A 22,708-nucleotide genomic window follows, 5' to 3' on the forward strand; every position below is an offset into this window, starting at 1 on the left:
AGTTTACATAATTTCATGAGCACTTCATGTTACAGAACAGGTCTAATGGTTTTTAATAAATATTTCCCATTCTTGAATTCTCAACACATTACAGAAGAAATAATAATTTTTCAAAAGACACATTTAGTTTAAAAAAAAAGAATGAAAAAGCAGTAATATATGAGGTAAATTTTTGAATTGAGAAAAGGGAATAGCTTTAATGAACTGGAAAAGTTATACCTAAAACACATAAAATATACATTTCCTTCCTCTCTGCAATTCTATTAGTTTTTAACAGTTTATTTTTCAATGATAAATAGTGCAAGACAATTATTATTTTGAATAAATAGATTGATTTCTATTTCAGCAATGGAAAAATAGTTAGTACATTTTTACAGTAGTTCAATATTAATAAAATATATGTTGCCAAAAGCGATTGAGAAACAAAGAGTAAATGAATTAATTTTAATAAAAAATTAAAAATATATTTAAGTTTTTTTTTAATAATATGCTTTATTTTTTAAACATTTTATGACAAGTGTATAAATTACACTTCCAGTTGCTTCTTGCTTTAAAATGACATCTCAGAAAATAATTTTTGATATATTATTATTCTAGAACATTGTATAGAGCACCTAATTTAAAATTCAGTTTTCGAAGATATACATTTTTAAAGCATTTAAGAAAATAATTAAAGTTGAGCACTTATTACAGGAGTTTTCATCTCTTTCCTTTGTGAGAGAGCAGTACTGACGAAACCAAATGTTATTAATATGTTTACATTAAATTTAAATTTCAGTGCAATTCTAGTTTAAAATAATAATCAATAGTTTTGATCATAAAACATAATTTAATAAGCATGTCAAATTTAAAAAAAAGGGGTAATATAAGTAGTAAAAACAGATGAAATGAAACATCAAATAAAATTCTTAATAAACAAACAGTCAAATTCCAGAAATGAACAATTAATACTGATGACCGTTGAGGATTTGAACTCCGCATCATATATTTAGTTTCAAACCTCAAAAAAAAAAGGTAATAATTTTCTTTTAAAAAAATTAACATACAATGAGAAAGCAAGATATTTTTAATGATATATTACAAGAATAACAAAAGAAAAAATAATAATAATAATTTCAAATTTATAAATTAGTATATTTTATTTTTTGTTCCTTATTCTTGAAATAATGAATCAGTTAGGAAATAATTAAGAATTTTCCCTTCAGTTAATGATATGAAAAATTGTGAAAATAAAATAAAACTGACACATAAAAGTAAGATAACTATGTAACACAAATGTTACCTTGATGAGGGAAAACAAATGAACTAATTTTAGCAATTAAAAAAAATCACAATTACCTACATTTCCATGGTTCAAAATTATACTTGGGGATGGATTTATAATTTCGTTAACATTTCAGAAATATGTCCCCCCCCCCTCTTTAGAAGTAATTAGTAAACTACAAATACAATTATCACAGAGTAAAGATATGATATGGTGTATAAATATAATTCCTTTTTTTCACAATATTTAAACTACCGGATTGGAATGATTTTTTTTTTCAAAAAATATTTTAGTAAATATATAATAATAATAAACAACAACAAAGAGGAGAACGTTTCTTTCTTTTACATTTTTCGGAAAACTCGCGGAGGAACACATTCTGCAGTCCATACACTGAAAGGGTCGTACTCAACACGGACATTTTGATGCACTTTTCAGAAAATAAGTTCATTTTAAAAAGTGAACACCTAAAAATACCCTGTGTTCATAAATATAGACTTGGAGTATCATATATATAGACAGATAGATGTTATGAATTTATTTTAGGGTAAATCATTAAGAGGTGTATTAAGCAGAAATATACTGATGGTGAACAAACAAATACAGATGGAATGTAAGGAGTTTTAGGGGGACCATACCATTTTAGGCACGCACGGTGGATATAGTTATTTTTCAATAATAATATATATGTAGATATATCTATAACAGTTCCAAATATAGATAGCAGACAAATATTCACAGGGTTAAACTTGTCTATCTCTCAACTGTGTTTTCTATGATCCATTCCTAGAAGAAGAAAAAATTATAAATATGAGTATATCATGGTTAATGACAAAATATTATTTGTAATTACGTATCATAAATTTGCTAAGCAGCTTTGTTTAACAGATATTGAAAATAACTATTAATATAAACCATAAAACAATAGAAAAATCAGAAAATAACTTATAAATAATAAAATTAATTTTTAAAAAAATATAATCTGAGAAAATCTTTTCTACCTTTTTGTTATCAATCCCAGATAAGCGCAAAAAATTTTACATAAATTTGATCACATTTAAAAACCATATAATAAAATAGGAATCATGAAGATTTAACTAAGTCATCTTATTATGTGGTAAGTATACCTAAATACAATTATTTAAATAAAAAAAGAACAGTTATATAAATTATACAAGCCAAAATAGATAAAAAAAAATTAAATATAAAAGTGTTAAAAAACAAGCAAACATGCTATTATAATATATTGTTCCCATAATTGGGCAGAAAAAGCCATGATTAACAGTCACAAAACCAGTAAAACATTAATTATAATCTTCGTATTGAAACAAAAAAGCAGGTTACTTACCTAGATATTTTTTCTATGATATCTTGCAACATATGACTACCATAGGAAGGCAATAATCGATGAAAAATTTCTTTAACAAATAAATCACTAATGCCAGTGCAAGATCTTTCCGCTAGCTCAAAAGCGCCAAGAAGTTCTTCAATGGCTTCTGTTTTGGTTGGACTATCAAGATTCTTTAGATCATTTTTGTGCTTTTTCTTGAGCTAAATAAAAATAGTCATATTATTCATTTCTACTTAAAATAACAAATATTATGAGAAAAGATAGCTAGAATACTTGAACTAGCCCATTATTTGATTAACCTTGTCAAGATTTATTAGAATAAAACACTGTATTTTTTTTTTATACATAAGATTCGCTAGTTATTAAAAGATTCTAATTTAATCTTTTGCCCCCTGGGTTTCCCACTAAACCCATTCACTCCTGTTTCTTACCACCCTCCTTTTCAATATCTTGCTCAAACTTGTTCCTCTGTCCTGATTGGTTTAACCACTTTGTCTGTGTGTGTCTCTATATTTTTCTTAACGCTATGCTGTTTTTCATTTTATGCTGTATTTATGCTGTTTTTCATTTTAGTTTATCAAGTAGAAAGTACACTCTATCTATTTGAATATACTGTATCCACAATATAGATGTTTCAGAGTAACAATATTTGTTACCTAGTCCTATATAAGATATCTAGGTAACCAAGGACTAGAATTGAAAAATTTGTACTACATTTTTACAGAAAGTCTCTAAAAGAACAGCAGTAGGTAACAATATTTGTATAAGGATATAAACACAATTTCGTTTGCATTATTTTAATTCATAAAAGATTTTTCCTATTTGAAACATTAAGATTTAAGTCTATAAATTTTTCAATTATTCTCAATAAAAAAAAATTTAAAAAAAAAACGAAATTTACTATTACTGATACTGAAATTTGAGTTTTTATGAATTTTTAATATTTTTCACTGAAAATCATGATTTTCCACGAGAAATTTCGATTAAGGTCCATGACTTACTAGGAGCCCTCTAGTTTTGATAGTTAATAATTGTTTAATTTTCTTAATAAGAATATTATCTTATAAGATGCAAACAAAACATGAAAAGAAAAAAAAACTGACTTTACAAAATAAAAAATATAATCATAGATTGTATGGAATATTTCAGTCTAATTATTACTTAATATCTAAAACATTTTAGACACAAGATATTTTAGTGATTTAAAAAGAGAGAGAGAGCAATATTATACTGAGTTCTTTAATTTTTTATAGACAGCAATATTTTTTATTTATATTTTATAGGACTGACTTGACTACTAAGTGTATTTATTATGTTTATAAAAATTTTCTTTATAATTCCGTTATAAATAGTAAGAGATATTTTATTCACGTAAAATAGTTATAATACATTCTTTCATCCAATGAATAAAAAATTTAGAATTGAAAAGCTGAAATTTTTTTATATATTTAGCAGTAGTACTTATTTAAATACACAAGTAAGCAGTATACTGAGTATAAAATTTGTTACAAAAAAAATAAAAGTTTTCTTCTGAAACTTTATTTTCTGATTTTAGAAAATAGCCGTATTAATATATAAATACAANAAAAAAAAAAAAAAAAAAAATAAACAATCATTTCAGTTTAATCAATAGAAACTGGAGAAAAAAAAGCACAGAGTAAAAAACTGACGCATTGGTTACCAAAATCAACCATCCATCACCTATCATAAGACAATTGAAAAAAGTACATAAAACAAAATCTTTCATTTACCTCACACATTAATGAATGCAAGATAATCGATGACGAAGAACCTTTTCCAGGTGATTGTTTTGTTGGAGAATCTTGAACTTTGTGAACTTCTTTTTTCTTTTCTTTTGCTTTCTTTCGAGCAATATCTTCATCAGACTTTCTACGCCCAACTAGTTCTGGTTCAAACTGAATAGGTAGCTCATATTTGCTTTTGTCAATAAATTCTGCCTCTTTACTCCTAGCTTGAATTATAAGTTTTGGTTGAGACGGTGGAGGTGGTGCCATACTGACCGGCCTTGCCTGAAACAATTCATTTAGTGAGAATATTCACAAGAATAGTTATTCTCAAATTACATAAGGGATAAAATATCTAGGCAAAATTATGCTGAAAAACTGTCTACTAATTATAAAGTTAAATTCATAAATTAAAATTATTCTATTCTGCAATTGATGATAAACTATTTCCTGATCACCCATGAAATTGAGTAGTACAAAAATCAAGGAGAGATGCATATTTTAAATTAAATCTAAGGTAGAATATACAGGCAAAATTAAACAAGTTAAAATAAAAAATAAAAACAAGGGAAAAATTTATAATTACTGTTAATCCATTATAAATTTTCAACTAATAATGAAAATTGCTCTATGCTATAGTATATACTAGAATAATTCCTCAATTATTTAAGAGCGCTCGAGCAAAACAAGGAAAGCCCCTTTTCAAGTACCCGAACGGTGTTTGGTCAAAACTGGGAAGTGGTTAATTAGGGATTTTTCAGTGATTAAACAAAATAGTTCTATTCTGCAATTGATGGTACAGTAATTTCTATATTATCCAAGGAATTGAGTGACATGACAAAAGCGAATCCTGTGGAAAATCCACAAAATTAAGTTAAGGCAACATCACCAATATGTAGATGTACTTTATATAGCAAATCCTCAATTGCAAATTAACCTTTTATCACACTATTTTGTCCCTACATAAGAATTTAGCATATTGTATAAATTGCCAATAAGACTATTTTTAAACAGAATAATTTGTTAGATAGTCAGATTGTGTTAAACCCGAGATGACAATTTTTTAATAGCATATCATTATTAATTCAATTTTGCTGAATTGTTTTTTATTTTATTTATTATAATTTTTTTAAAAAACATTTTTGGAAAAGTAATGAAAAAAAATTGAGAAAATTCACAAATCCTAGTAAGAATCTCATGCTTGTAACAACTTGAAATTTTTTTAAAATTAAAATTTGAGCTTTTTTATTAATGTTGAATGATACCTAAGCTTACATGTTAAAATATTTTTTGCGTTGGTTACATGTTAAAATATGTTTGCCTATATTAAATAAATTAGAAGTACATATTTCAAAATTTACAAACATACTTTTTTAACTGAACATTGAAAGAGCATGATTCATTTGGTCAAAGATATGCGAAGAAAATATTTTTATAAAAAATTCTTTTAAAGCAAAGAAAATTATTGATGACATAAAGAGTCACAATTAAGAAAATTATAACTAAGTTCTTTTATTGTTCTAATTTTTTTGAGATATATTAATGACATATGATATACAAATAGGAGCTGCTGAGCAGTAAAAAGCACTGAGCTCATAGTGAAAGACTGGGGTTTAATTAAAGGCTGTTTGAAGCATCTCAAGCTTCAGATTGCTGGTTACCAGCTGCTTTGAGAAGTAATGGTAGATCTTGCACCCAGCTGTTCACATTGCCACACTCATACAGTTGGTCATCAAATTGTGGAGAATTATCAGGGCACCCTGGCCTCTTAAAAGGCTGTTGCAGGAATGCTGTTATAGGTTAATAATAATGATGTACATTATTAATGAAATAAATATAGAGTAGAACATCCGTTTAATACAGAAATATTGAAACATGAGGGATTTCCTTTTATATAATTGTGCTTTACATAAATTATTTTGCATATTTTAAAATTACCATTGAAGCCTGGCAATATTAGTCTAGAACAGATCAAACTTAAAATGCTTCAAAATAATTTTTAGATACTAAAGTTAAAAATTGATGAACAAATTTATAAATTTTAGTTTGCTTAGCTTTTATAATGTATGTAAAAAGTTATACATTACAAAAGTTTTGTCGTTTACTTGTTCAGTTAAAGAAACTTCTTAACTGGAATTTTCATTGTTTGCAACTGTAAAGTTAATAAGGTTTATGGGGCATTGAAATTAATAGAATTGCATTATATAGATTTCTTAATGTAATACAATTAAAGTACGATTAATCTTACAGAGGGCTGCTGCTGCCTATTTTCTTGGCGAAAAAATGGACCAGTTTCGGGATGAGAGTTGGGTGAGTGAGGCGATGATGCAGTTGAATCACCATTTTGTTGATGCTTTACGGGAGTTGGGATTTTTGACACTTTTAAAGGCATAACATTATTTTCACCATCTAAAGTAGGTGATAAGGGTATATCACACATTCCAGGTCCTTTGACTGTACCAAGATCCCAACGCCAACTTTTCCATGTGTCATTTACTTTTGATTCATCACTGTTAAAAAAAAAAAGAAATTGAAGGATTTTTAGAGAGAAAATGAAAAGAGAGGGAAGTCATAAAATTGTACATTATAACATAAAAGGATCTTACGAGTCTGAAGCCTCTGAATCACTATCACTTTGACCACCACCAGCAGCTTTGAATCTTTTGTATTTTTCAATAAGATCAACTAAATATGAATTTTTCTTTGCTTTACGGATGAATGGAAACTTTAAAAGCTCTTTGGCAGTGGGTCTCTGCAAATAAAAGAAGTTTTAAAATGAAAACATTAATAAAAAAAAAAACTAATAAATTTTCATTTTAAAAAAGTACTACCATTACCTAAATATAGAAAGAAGAAAAAATTGGTATTTACTTAAAGAACATATATATTTATGTAATGATGCACAAAAGTAAATTCAAAAATACAAAATATGCAACTTCAACAATATAAGCATAATATTTATTTTTGAAATTCGGCTTTGCTACATACATTTTTCTAGCAAACCATCTTTTATCATACATCATAAAAATATTTTATTTATAATTCTTACATCCTGAAAAATTCTTTGTCTTATTCAAGCAATTTGTTATTCTAGTTTAATGAAAAAAGAAATAAAAAATTTTCAAAAATAAAAGAGATCGAATTATTTTTACTTTTCTTTAATGGAACAGCTGCTTCCAGCGACCAGCTAGTCCACCTTTTAAATAAGTATTTCGAGATTTAAAATCCTTCACTCAAAAATCAAGATATTATGTAAGTGTAAATTCATACTGATTAAGTGAGAGTAGATTTAATTTTTAAGTTCCTGTATGTTCTCATTTGTCCATGTTCAGTACAATATATAAATTTGAAAAATACAAATATGCCAATTATCTCAATGGCACTTTTGATGAATAACATTATTAAGGTTAAAAACTTCGTTAAAATAAAACTGTAACCTCATTTGCAAGTTTTTTTTTTTTTTGCTGCCAAAATGAAACAAACTGTAACTGTTATAAATTTCTTTAAGTATAAAGAATAACAAAGATCAAAAACAGTTAACAATACATTTTACAGCAAAAAAAAAATTTACTTTAATAGGGTGTTTAAGAATTAAAAAGACAGCACAGCCAAGTAAATGAGTATTTATGTTAAGAAGTTAAGATCATGCTTTACATTAGCAATCAGTTTTATTTATCTTTTTAAACCTAGACGAAATATTTTTCTGCTGTTAAAAATTGTTCTTTCCTTAACATTTAGACACAGGATTTAAGATCATAAACAGAAAATTATACATTTCAATGCATTTAGTGTCTCAACTGTCTCTATTAAAAGCTGGAATTATTTCTTAAAGCTATATATTTTCCTCTAAAATATGGTATTGGCAATTAGAGAATCAATAATTAGTGTTAAAAAAAGATAGTCATCAAAAATAATAATAATTATTTTTTTTGCAACAAAAAGTTTTCCTATTTAATAATTTTAAACGTCTTAAAATTGAAATGCCATTTAAATGAATAAGATTAAGCATATTTATGTTTAAAACTAACTACAGTATTTCTTTATTTTTTGATAACTTATCATAAGCATGTGTATTTATTTTTAGCACCCATTCTTACTTTAGTATTTAAACTATGAACTTTAATTAGGTATTTAATTTTTTTTCAAGAACTGTCTGCTTCTATTTTTTTAAATATTTGGTAACATTACTGTTTCCCATGACAGTGTCATGTTGAAAAAATAAATACAAATTTTTCAATATTGCATATGAACCTGAACATAAATACATCATGTTTAATTTCAGACTACCAGCCTGTGTACTTACACTAAATCTGATTTAATATTTTAATCTCTAATTTAATTACACTAAATTTCAAACAAGAATTTCAAGTTGATTCTTTCATTTAGAATCAACTAAATTGTAAATTACAGATTATACAAGAACTTCCTTCAAATTTTGCTAATAATCACATTTTATTTAAGAAACATTTGACAATATTTTATAGCAATGCACATGAAACTAATGAATAGTGCGTTCTATTAAATGAACAAGCTAAAAAAGTTTTTAATTTTAATGTTTTTTATATTGTTTATAGATTTAACATGAACATTTTTGTACAAAACTTTCTCAATTCACAATTTTATCATTGAATAAGGGAGATAATTGGTTTTTACACAGAACAGAAGAGTTGAAAGGAACTTATTGGGTGCAAAAAAAACTCATACGGTTATTAAAATAATGGTTTTTACAGAAAAATGATTTAGATTTCAAAAAAAGTAACTATAAAACATAAAAATCACAGACAAGCATCAAAAGTTAAAGGTTCCTATATAATACATAGTTCTTATTATTTTTTCAATGTCATAATTATAGTCAAAACAATAAAGTATAAAATAAATAGGGACATTCATTATATTTTTTAAAATTTATTTTCAATATTCATGAGTTTGGACTAGTATCTTTTGTCAGTCAAAATTAATCTTATACTAACAGATGCAATAATTAAGGATCCTTAATGAACATATAGAAGAAACAAATTCTGTACCTTTAAAAAAATGCTTGATACTATAAATAAAATCTATTATATTGTTCAGCTATCATGTTCAAAAATATGGATATGGTAGTAAACTATGTGAAATGATATTAAATGTGATTTATTGATTACTCTTTAAATAAAAATGAATTATGGCAAAAAGATAATGAAAATTTAGTTTAATTATATATATCCAAAAATAACTTCACAATTTTATTTATCTGAATACACTGCATTTACAATCATAATTGGTGCTGATCATGACATCTAAGTAAAACAATATTTTTAGAAAACTAACAGTATTTCCATTTATTCATAAAAAAAAATAGTTTCCTTATAATTTTTTGCTTTTCATCCTAATGAATAGAGAACGCCACTTTTCTTTTACCATGACTAACACTATCTTCAAATTAACACTAATTTGTATTAATATTTAAAATTATAAAAAGTGATTTATAACATTATTCATTATAATAATTATTATTAAATCAAATTCATTTATGATTGTAAATATAGTTGATTTATCAATAAAAGAGTGTGAAGAAATGGTGAAAAACATCTTTACTTACATTTTGTGGATCTTTATTTAAACAGGCTTCTACAAACTCCTTGAATGTCTTACTATAATTACCAGTCAGTTGTGGGGGATTGTTTTTTGGTATTAAAAACAACACCCTCATCGGATGCAAGTCAGAGTTAGGTGGTTCTCCTTTGGCTAACTCAATTGCAGTTATTCCTAAACTCCAGATGTCAGCCTAAATAATAAAAAGTATTAATAAATTTCATGCTTTCAAAGACAGCTTGTTTTAGTAAGATTTCTTCTATTTAATTGGCACAACCAACAGAAACAGTTAATTAGAGCAAAGTTAATAAAAGGAATGCTTCTAATAAATAATGATTTTAATTGCTATGTAAAACAGTTTTTGTATATGAGGGACTTACAAAATAAAAATAGCTCACAGTAAAAGGATCCAAATGAAGAGGGGGTATACTTTGTGCAACACATAAAGATAGATATTGCGAAAACAGCAAAAATAAAGCCATAAAAAAAGGACATGCAATCATTTAGGTGTCTCAATTAGGGGTTTTCTTCAGTGTCATAACACAGATTTATTGCGATTTTATTAGCGTTTCTCACATTATCTAGCTTAAGTTTCATAGTAAAATGATATATTTTAGCCTTAGATCCATCATTATAAAAAACATAGCAATAAGAAAAATTTAATCACTTGGATGGCATATAAAGCTTGCTATCACTGTAAGTAGGTTCAGTTTCTACTTCATATAATAAATTACCAATTGAGCTATTAGTATATTTTTTTTCTCAACCATTTTTTAGTCTGCAGTAGAGTCTTGATAAGAATGAATGAATCCGAGCAAGCGTAAAAATTCAGTCTTACTCCCAAATAATGATAATTAAATACTGAAATTTAAAAATTGCTTTTTCAATTTATTGAAAGGTTTAATAAATTTTACTTTTTTGATAATTCTAGTTTTCAAAAGTTCGAGGTAGACTCGAACCCATCAATCTCGAATTATCGAGACTCTACTGCATTCTGTAATGCTTAAGAGTTCACACCAGCAATGAAAATTTAGTGGTCCAATAGGACCCCCTAAGTAATCATTTAGTGGTAAAAAAAACTCAACATAGTAAACAAACTTTACATTTTTTCTTCTACTTCCAATGCTTTTCTGGGGAATGATATTTCGTCAATAAACGCATCTGAAGGGAAGATTTGTTGGCCACTCTTTCAGAGGCACTATATTCGGTGGGTCAACATTGCTCCCACAATTAGGGCAGATAGTACATAGAATGAAAGAACACTCAAGCTTTGTACAGGACTCAAACTTAAAAAAAGGTATCCCTTACCCAAATAAGCCATGATTTTTTCTCTGCCAGCAATAAAATAATGTAGAAACAATGATTTATGTTCAAATAAACAAGTTTAAAAGCAGGTGGCTATCTTGCAGAGTTGGCCGTTGATTACAGTAATCGATTACAACTGTAATTGATTACAGATAATTACAGCTATGTAATCAATTACTTGTAATCACGATTACAAGTAATCAATTACTTGTAATCGTGATTACAACTTTCAAAAAATTTTGATTACAGCTGTAATCATGATTACAATTTTGATTACAGTAATCAATTACTTGTAATCACGATTACAAGTAATCAATTACTTGTAATCGTGATTACAACTTTCAAAAAATTTTGATTACAGCTGTAATCATGATTACAATTTTGATTACAGTAATCAATTACTTGTAATCATGATTACAAGTAATTGCGATTACAAGTAATCACAACAAAAACGATTACAAGTAATTATGATTACAAGTAATCAAAATATATGATTACATGTAATCATGATTACATGTAATTTGATTACATGTAATTGTGATTACTTGTAATCAAACTATACGATTACAAGTTATTACGATTGTATACTATAGTCAAATTTTTTATGTAAGTATTCATGTGTTTACATATTTTTATGTACATAGAATGTACGCACGCATGAACGTACAATTTGCGATTCCTATACATACAATGTATGCACAAACGTTGTTTGTACGTACAATATTCATAATTATATTGTAATATACTTAATGCAATGCGCATATGCTTAGTACATATAATTATGCATTTATGATACATGTACGCATGTATGTTAGTTTGTACAAAAAGGCAATGTTTTGTATCTTTGTATACATAGACAATGTATGTATGAACGTATATGAAAATAATGTTTATGCGTTTGCATGCTTTTATGTACTTAAGTGCATATATTGTATAAATTTACGATAATAGCACGTATATACAATGTACGTTTGTATATAAAATTGTACGTATTTGCGTACAATATGTAAAAATGTTATTTAAAGGTACAATATATGCACATAGTTGCGTAAATAAAATGCGTACATGTATACATGCATATTTATATGTACATCGATATATGTGCACGCAAAGTATGTACTTATGTACAACTTACGTATGTACTTGTATAACTACATACTTTGTTAATACTTATGCGCATGTAATGCATGGATGTACAAAAAAATAGTTATATGCACAATGTATGCATGTGCATACAACGTATACATGTACATAATTACAAGTAATGTACAAATACGTGCGTACATTTAAATATATGTAATTACAATATACACATACATTGTGCATACATTAAAAAAATTTATATGAGTAAAGTTATTAAAATTTGTTTTAAAATTATTCTAAGGTATATGAAACTCGACCTCATATTTTTTAGAAAGCAAACGATAATTTTATTTGGAATTTCTAAATATTAATTCCACACATAAAATTTACCGTTTTTCTTACCATTTAAAAAATTTCTATGAATCATGCATTATGTTATAAAAAAAATAAATCTGTATTGTCAAACATTTCATGAAAATACCTGAAAATAATTTTTTATTCAGAGAATTTCAAAATGATATAGAACAATTAAAGCTGAAAACTAAATTTAAATATCGTTTGATTTTGTCATTTAACTTGCTTGAGTCATTAAAAGTTAACTTACATGCATTTTATTTATTGCATTGTACACATATTTAGACATAAATGTAATGTACATATGTATACGTGTAATGTATGTACGCATGTACAATGTATGTACATACATTCATGTATTGTACGTGCATATATAGTACATATGGATATGCATACATGGAACATACGTGTATTGTACATGTGTGGATACATTCATTGTACATATATACATTGCACCATATGCATAGATAGGGATAGCATGCATGTACACATGTAAAATTTGTACGAAAGAATTATGCCCAATATATTTATGCACATACGTACTGTATATGTACACACATATGTACATTATATGAACATTATATGTTCATTTCATCATATGTACATTATATGAATATACATCTGTACGCTATATGTATATACATCTGTACGCTATATGTATATACATCTGTACAATATATGCATCTCAAATGTGTGTATGTACGTACGTTATGCATGTCGAATGCATGTATGAATATATGTGAAATATAAATACGCCCAATGTACGTACAATAGTTCACAAATGTATTATGCATATTTGGATACTTACATTGAGCATGAACATATTATGTACATGTACATAAATACACTGGACATGCATATCATGTACATGTATACATACATATATTGTACATCCTACAGATATACCTATATTGTACATGCATACATATATTGTACTGTTCATAAATAAATTGCACATACATGCATGGGACATACATTGTACAGACAATGTATGTATGTTCGTACAAACACAAGTACTTGTATATACATGCGTACATGAACATAGATATACATTTTACATACACAAATATTTGCATAAAATGCATATATTCATTGTGTATAAATGTACATGCCTACATTGTTTGCACATACATACGTAATTATTATCTATATACATACGTACATATATTTTATACCTACAATATAAGTGTATGTACATGTGTGTGATACTAAAATGTCTGAACATATGCACTAGATAAAATCATATGTACATACATTTCAGTTACATTCATTTGTACGTATACAAATACGTACAAAATGCAGTACATGTTAATACGTGCAAAATGTATCATTATAAAATACATTCTACTATCTACTGTAAAATATAATCATTTATAAGAATACAATAGTCTTGTAATCGTGTAATTAGATTACATGTAATCATAATTACATGTAATCAAATTACATGTAATCAAATTACATGTAATCATATATTTTGATTACTTGTAATCATAATTACTTGTAATCGTTTTTGTTGTGATTACTTGTAATCGCAATTACTTGGAATCATGATTACAAGTAATTGATTACTGTAATCAAAATTGTAATCATGATTACAGCTGTAATCAAAATTTTTTGAAAATTGTAATCATGATTACAAGTAATTGATTACTGTAATCGACTATGTAATCATGATTACAGCTGTAATCAAACTTTGTAATCACGATTACAAGTAATTGATTACTGTAATCAATATTGTAATCATGATTACAGCTGTAATCAAAATTTTTGAAAATTGTAATCATGATTACAAGTAATTGATTACTGTAATCAAAAAATGTAATCGATTACATTTTTGGCCAACTCTGCTATCTTGGTACAATATGCAAATGCCACAATCCATGTCCAGGGCACAGAACAAATTCACTTACTTGACAAAAGAAAATGCTCATACTATGAAAAGTATTGCTGTATATATTGACTCTGCACCTTAGCACTGATCATGGCACTTGCTTATAGAGCTTAAAACAGTTGTCTACCCATCTAATTTTGTTATTTATGATTGGTACATATTTAATAAGTTATTACGGAAAAAAGCCATCACATAGTGCAGGTTTAAATGGTTGAATATCTTACTGATGCGTGATGCCTTGTACCAAGAAACATCGAAATTAGAAATATCAAGATCATTTAAGTTTTTTTTCTTTTGCATTAATGAATCCAAATTTGTTGTTAGGAACAGAACAACCAATATATGATCAAAGAAAAGTTGGAAAAATCTAGAACAAAGTAATTTAAGTTCCAGTATAGAACATGGAGAAAATAATGCTATGGTTCATTTAAATTTTTCATTAAATAATGGAATTAGGTTTATATATAGTTGGTATGTTATAAAAACACAATATTTAAAACAAACACTTATGCAATTTAATGCATCTTTACATGTGACATTTATTATACACATTTTACAGTGTGGATTTCAACATATCATATTTTAAACCAAAACAAATCACAAACTTATAAATGCATTAAACAAGCATTTTTAAAATGACTGTATTCATACTAAAGCACAAATGGAGAGAGGTACAAAGAAAACTAACAAACACTAAGATTATGTAACACTGTTGAGGGTCACAAAGAGATACATACCTTTGAATCATACGCTGATTGTTTAATAACTTCTGGTGCCATCCAAAATGGTGTACCTACAAATGTATTTCTCTTACTTGTTGTTGTAGTTAATTGTCCAGCAACTCCAAAATCTGCTAATTTTACATCACCCATTTCAGAAAGAAGGATATTTGCAGCTGTTGAAAGGAAAAAAGTTAATTAATAAATAAAATAATCAACAAAAATAATATTTCTTACTTAAAATTAACATATTTTTCCCCTCAAATCTTAAACCTATGTTTAAACCAGAATTAAACAAATTTTATTAAAAAATTAAAATGGAATGATACAATTTCTTTAAGTACAACATTAAAATTTTTATGCATTGGCAGAACAAAATTTCAATAATTATATTTATTTTAAAAAAGTATAATTGTGAACATACACCCCTTATACAATGATTAGGATGAAAGAATAGTTTATTTTCAGTAAATTATAAAAATGTAATTGCTTTCTTGCTTTTAATATTTTAAAAAATGAGTGATAACATAAGTATAATGATTTCATTCATATAAATTTCTTAACAAGATACAATTTTACAAGATACAAGATAGATAAATTTTTGAACAATTTGATGAAGTAAAAACTGTAAAAGATAAATCATAAAAAGATACAACTTTAAAACATTTAAAATAATTTTCTGTTTGGAAAACTATAAATATTTAATTACAAAACCGATTACAAAATACAATTAACAAGGAATTATTTATAATATAGTTTTCAAATATAAGCACTTTTAATATTTAAAATAATAATTATAATTATGAAATGAAATATACTATTAGAATTCTATTACCTAACTCACTGATAGTTCTGCATGTAAAAACTCATATTTTAACTGCAGTCTTTTACACATGTTATTAGAGAGGAAAATAAAGTAATGGGGAGAAAAATTCTTCTAATTTTGCTCATTCGATAAATCCCTGGTGAGTTTAATCTCAAAAATGTTAATATTATACTCCAATATTAAATTTATTGCTTTTACTTTACTTCCATAAAAAAAAAGTACAAATATATTGTTGATGCAATTATGTATTCAGAACAACAATTATGTATTGATCAACATAAAACTGTGATAAATAAAAATTTAAAATCTATTAACACAAAAAAGATTTGCATCCCTATTTTAAATGCTATAAACTCACAAATTTCAGCCTATATGATACAGATTTTAATGAAATTGATAATATTTATCTTATTGTATAATTTTATTTTATTTGGCCTTTTTTAAAAATGGTATAAGCAGGGATGTAGAATATGTCTGATTGCGCAGACAAGGCACAGGTAAAATAAGACAGCCCCAAGGAAAATTTTTGGTCAAATAAAAAGTAAAACAAATGAATGAAATGTTAAAATTTTTTTTATTGTAAACAAAAAGAAAAATTTTTTTGCATCACAAAATCTTTAAAAAATACCAATTAAATACCCGAATTCTGATATTTTCTTATTTAATATTGAATATCCATTAATTTAATCAAATTTAGTATTATATTTTGATTTATATTTTTAACACATGCTAGTTTCAAAAATTGCGCAAAATCAAATTAACTTTTCATTTTTCTCTCTTTTCTTTGCTACAGAAAAAGTTATCAAGTTAGTTAAAGCTATACAAGTCATCAGAAATTACATACAAGCTTTACTCTCCAAAAATATTTTGGAAAAGTCATTATAACTAAAAAAAGAAAGAAAAAAAGGGCTATAATTTTAGAGTAAATTTCAAACGGGGGAAAAAAACTGTGTTCTAGGGAAATATTAAGATCTGCGAATTTTCATCCCCCCTGCTGTGACAACACAAAAAAAGTCTTTATTTGGAAAAAAAATTATTAATGAAAGATTGGGCTAATATCTGTAATTAAATTGACTTTGATCAAAATGTTATATATTTACTCTAAAAGTATTTTATGATTTTATACTATGTTAATATTTTATACTATGTTAATATTTTAAAATATCATAATAATAAGTAACATTTTTAAAAGTTTATGCTGCAGCATGATAGTGAAAACTAAGGAAAAAAATTAACATGACAAGAGAATATTTTTTAACAATTTTTTTAAATTTATTTTATATGGATATACATCATATGAATAATGCATCATATGAATTGTCTAATAGCAGTCTTAAATATAATAAAAATCAAATAAGGAGAATAAAGATACAATTTTTATTTATTTTTGCAATAGAAAAAAAAAATTACTGTTTGTTATAACATTGCTCTAGTGTTTACTTTTTATTTCTGAGTAAACCTCAAAAAAAATTCAGTTATATGAAAGTTAAAAACTTTCAATATGGAAATATTGAAAATACTTAAATATAAATTGCCAGGCAGCTAGGACAGATTGTGATGCTGTACTTAAAATATCAAATCTAATCAATAAATTTTATTGAAAAAAAAATTTTTTTTTTTTCGTTACAAATCACAGAACATTTTATGTAAATTTACCTTTGATGTCACGATGAAGCTTACGTTCTGAATGCAGGTAATCTAATCCTTTCAATACTTCTCTAAGAATAATTGCAATATGTGTTTCTTCAAAAAATTGTGAAGTCATTTTTATCATATCTAGTACAGATCCACCACCTAGGTATTCCATAATGATCCATAGCTTTGAACCCTAAATAAAAATATTTGAGATATTAAATTGACTAAAACAAAGAAAAATACTAAGCAAAGCAAACTATCCTTTTTTTTTTTTAAATTATATATTCTTTTTTTTAATTATACAATAATCTGAAGGTATTAATAAATTTCCTGAAATAATCTAAGTTGCAACAAAAAATGAAATTGTTTAAAGATAGTTAAAAAATTAATTGTGAATATAAAAACAAGGTTTACAAAATCAAAAGTACAGCATAAACAAGAAAGGCGAGTAAATTTTCAGACTGAGTACAGGTTTTATGGCTTAAGGTTTCCAAAAATACTTTTTTCTTTTTTTTACTAGTCCCTACAACCTACTTCTCACTAAACCTTGATGGAAATTTTTAAGTTCATTGCATATCTTCACTATCTTAACGTACTTAGTTACAGAACAATCCAATCAGTATTTCAAAAAAAAACAAAAACAAATGAAGAATACTATAAGCCTTTTTGTTGATATAGTTTCCTTTAAAAAATAATAAAAATAAATAAAAATATAGTTTGTGATATTTGTGAAGATCAGCAAAAATAAAATTTTATTATTCCTGGTTTAATCGGATAGAAATCTCAGATTTATGTACAGCAGGGGTGTCAAACTCAAAAGCTAACTTGGGCCAAATAAACAATGCTTAACTTTAGGTGGGCCGCAAAAAAATAATAAAAAAAAAATTGTTCATAGAAAGAAATATTTTTTTTTTGAATAGTACATTGTAATAAAATTATATAAAGTTAAATTATTGCTTTATACTTGACATCTCTTCTCTGCAACTGTCTTTCCTATTTCGGGAGAAATTTTATTGGCCGAGATTACTTTCAAAATTGACCCAACGTGAGCGTTATTAATACGGTTTCGGACAGGAGATTTATTTCCATTCATAACAGAAAATGAGTGTTCGCTCTGATAAGTATTTCCAAACATGGAAAAAATTTCATATGCGAATTTTCGAGTATTTTCAAACCTTGCCGTTAAATATTTGTAAAATTCTGGCATAACCACTTCAATGAATTTTGCCTTCAAATTTGAGTCGCACTTGAATCGCAGTCACTTCCATTAGCATACTACTGGAGTCTATATTTATTGAGAAAATCGACGAAAACAAACGAAATTTGTTTTCCGAGGAATTAAAATCTTTAAACCTTGTTTCAAATTCCGTTCTAAGATTTGAAAGTTTTTCTGCGTATTTTTGATACGATGCAGTATCCCTTGAATGGCTGGCGCCGCAAGCCAATTAGAATTTTACATTTTCGAGCGTACAATTTAAAATGATCCGTATAGTTTATAAATAAAGTATATTATAATTTCATATGCTAGTTTCCTTTCTAATTCACATTTCTAATTTATTTTTACTTTGCGTCGGATATATTGACTGGGTCACAAAAATGTTCATCTCGGGCCGCGAGTTTGACACCCCTGATGTACAGCATAAAAAAATGTCGAAGTAAACAATAAAAAAGATAACCAACGCTCCTTAGTAGGACAAAATAATAATAACAAAGAAAGAGTTGAAAAAACTCAAATAAGTGTTTAATTTGCCAACCTTGGAAAAAACTCAACTTAGGATTTTTTTTCGTAAAATTCGCTTCATAAAACTTAATTCATTGGGAAATTTAAGAATTGTAGAGCTGGCAATCAAGAAAATTCCCCAGTTTGCAAATTTTAAAATAAAAGAAGTTAGATCAATTGGTTTTGTCTAATCTAGATGATAACTTTTTAATCAATGCATACTACATTTTAAAAAATTTAAGGCATACTAAACAAGTATTAAATTATATAAGAAAGGGTTTTCTTTTTAAATAACCTAAAACGAACTTTTCGTATAAAAGTCCTGAATATGGCGAAATGCTCAAAAAGTGAAAATGACATTAAAAGGTTCAAACTTTCGACTGCTCTCTTGCCTTAACTGTTAGGACCTTATTTTCCTGAAAGCGGCTGTGCTTTGAAGATCAACAATCCAAATTTGTCGAAAAAAAGATTTGTTTATTCTGGAAAAATATGTTTTTGTATCTGATTTCGTAACTTAAAATATTGACAGCACGAATAAATTAGCATAATTAAGATAAGGTCCTTGATCTATCAAAATTTGGGTCCTAGTATATGAAAAACCGATCACTAGATCAAAAGTCATTAAGATGTCAGCTCATTATTATTTCTATTATAAGCACTGCCCCGAAATTTTTGTTCAAATTTTTTCAACCAATAGGGTTAATAATTTATACCGAAAAGGACAAAAAATGTGATATTTTGCTACCGTCCAGCGATTTAATTAAAAATTGCATTAATTAAAAAAACTAGTTACAATAAAAATATCTGGATAACTCCTCATGTCTTTGTAAATTTCAGTCATTTAGAATGACATTTTTCTATAATAATATACAAATACTTTCTTAATACAATTACTGAACATAAAAGAGTTTATAAGGTATACCTCAAGTATATGTCATTTGCAAATTTTTATAATTTATATTTGAACAGCACTTTTCATTTTAAAAAATCATCTTTCTTGTTTAATTTATCATTCATTAAACTATTGTTAACTTATTCATATAAAAAGTTTCTAATTATTTAATTTATTTAAGAATCATACATTTTAATATATTGCAACCTTTTGCAATCTTTGCGGTTTTACTTTATTTATAAATCAATGATTTATAATAATACTTAACTTTTGACACCCCAAGAAAAAGAAGCATAAAGAATTATATTATCTCTTTACAGGTCAATATTAAATAAGTACATGTATGAAATAGGTCTTGCACAAATTCTTATAACTTTTATTCATGTTATAACAACAATTCAACGTTCAAATGGACAGGTAAGAATAATCCTCATACCTGAAGATATGCATTTGAATTTTTAGCAACATAGAGAAAAAAAAATTAAAAATTGTTACACACAATCTTGCTGCATAAAAACACTAATATACAATGAAACCTCGAGGAACGATCACCTCTATGTTGCGACCTCCTTTTTTACGATCACTTTTGGAAAGTACGGAATTTTTCCCGTAGACTTTGTGATGCAGAAAACCTTTACGAGAGACCATCAAAACCTCTCCCAGCGAAATTCAAATAAGGAAATATGAAAAAAATATCAACAAAAAAAATATTACCACAACAAATAAGTAGATTAAAATGTATTCAAAACATTTGTGTGAGGTTTTTATTTAGAAAGCTCTTTCTGATGATCTTTGAAAGAGACCTAAATCTCATGTTTCAGTCAGAGTAAACTAAAGACGATGCTATCAATTATTTATTTTTAGAGTTGAAAGTTAAATTAGAAAAAAAAAGTTAATTTAGAAAAAAAAATTTAATTTAGAAAAGAACTTAGCAATTCAAGCCAACAAACCTCTTCGTATTTTTTAAAGCTAACTAATTTTCATGATATAAAATTAAAGCAAACTTAAACAAAAAACATAATTGTTTATTTATTTAAAATAATTCTATCATTCATAATTGGTTAATTTTTTTTAAAACACATCACTGTATCAGTAGGGATCATTTTTATTGACGCTACATTTTATTCATGGATCCGGTTTTCATGACGCCAACACACGTGATATTTCCGCACCAAGAAAATGACACTGACTAAAATTAAAATAGTTTGCGAAATATCATGTACCTTCGATAACATTTTGCAGTCAATAGAAATAACTCCTAAGAACGTTCATTTCCGTCTCAACCTCCATTTTACAGTGAAACAAAGGGTGGTCGCTCCCGAGAGGTTTCATTGTATTCAACTCCAATTGTAAACCTTGGGAGTTATATGTTTCAAATGTTAACAATCACGCTTGTGATATGTTTCAAAAACATGCAATATTTTTGACATGGAATAATAATACCACGACACATTTTTCTTAAATAAAAAAGTAAGGGAAAAATATAAAAATAAATACTACCTTAAGATAGGAACCATAATATTTTGTAACATAAGGGCTATCACACTGGGACAGAACCATAATTTCTTGTTGAATGTCTTCAATTTCATCTTCAGCTACTTCCAAATCTATAATTTTAATTGCAACGACTTGCTGAGTTCTGTTGTCAATGCCTTTAAAAACTTCTCCAAACGAGCCTTTTCCTATTCTTTCTTGTTTTGTAAATATAAGTTCTGGATCCACCTTCTACAAAAGAAACATAAATTGGAATAAAAAAAATCTTAATACAAATATACTTAATAAAAACAACAAACCAATGTTTATAATGAAGAATTTAAAAATACACTACAAAAATATTACTAATATATTCAATACCTTATCTTGAAGTAGTTTGGGAAACCATTATAAGGCCGTGGTAAATACACTTGCCGCCAACTTTATTACTTTTTAAAGGTCGATGGGTGCAGTAATCAGATAACTATTATTGAACTCTATTAATGTAAACGTGTGTAACAGTAAAGGTTAGCTTGGGGTCAAGAAAAGAGGCCACTATTAGAAAGCTATTTTCCCCAGTGAGTTCACTCATTTGATTATTTTTCACCGATTTTATTTGTAATTATAAACACAGAACTTATAAATTATGTTATTTATAACAACAGAAATTAACAACAGAGTTTATGGTCAATTTTTTACAGTAGGTAAAACTTCGAAAATCCTGCCCACCTTCCCAATAAAATAAATTAAAATAATAATAATTTCGAAAATCAATATAATTTTTGGTATTAGTTTTAATGAATTTCAAATCTCATAAATATTTCAACATAACACAAATAGAAAAAAATGGCCCTATTAAAAATTAAACCAACTTTA

At 26.5% G+C, this 22,708-nt stretch overlaps 1 protein-coding gene across 5 annotated transcripts in view; it reads right to left on the bottom strand.

The window, feature by feature from the left end:
• Positions 1-472: 472 nt before the first annotated feature.
• LOC107454425 (serine/threonine-protein kinase 26) overlaps positions 473-22,708 on the bottom strand; it is a 101,206-nt gene continuing 78,970 nt past the window's right edge. For all 5 annotated transcript variants that reach the window (XM_071178648.1, XM_071178649.1, XM_016071624.4 and 2 more), the window contains 9 exons: positions 21,860-22,084; positions 17,769-17,940; positions 15,305-15,462; positions 9,942-10,127; positions 6,967-7,112; positions 6,609-6,870; positions 4,367-4,645; positions 2,613-2,815; positions 473-2,050 (listed from right to left, as the gene is read on the bottom strand). In XM_071178648.1, coding sequence (XP_071034749.1) covers positions 2,038-2,050; positions 2,613-2,815; positions 4,367-4,645; positions 6,609-6,870; positions 6,967-7,112; positions 9,942-10,127; positions 15,305-15,462; positions 17,769-17,940; positions 21,860-22,084 — 1,644 coding nt within the window. In that variant the 3' untranslated portion in view covers positions 473-2,037. The remainder of the gene's footprint in view (positions 2,051-2,612; positions 2,816-4,366; positions 4,646-6,608; positions 6,871-6,966; positions 7,113-9,941; positions 10,128-15,304; positions 15,463-17,768; positions 17,941-21,859; positions 22,085-22,708) is intronic.

The sequence above is a fragment of the Parasteatoda tepidariorum genome, chromosome 3, assembly GCF_043381705.1.
Source record: "Parasteatoda tepidariorum isolate YZ-2023 chromosome 3, CAS_Ptep_4.0, whole genome shotgun sequence".
In the NCBI taxonomy this organism is placed as follows: Eukaryota; Metazoa; Arthropoda; class Arachnida; order Araneae; family Theridiidae; genus Parasteatoda; species Parasteatoda tepidariorum.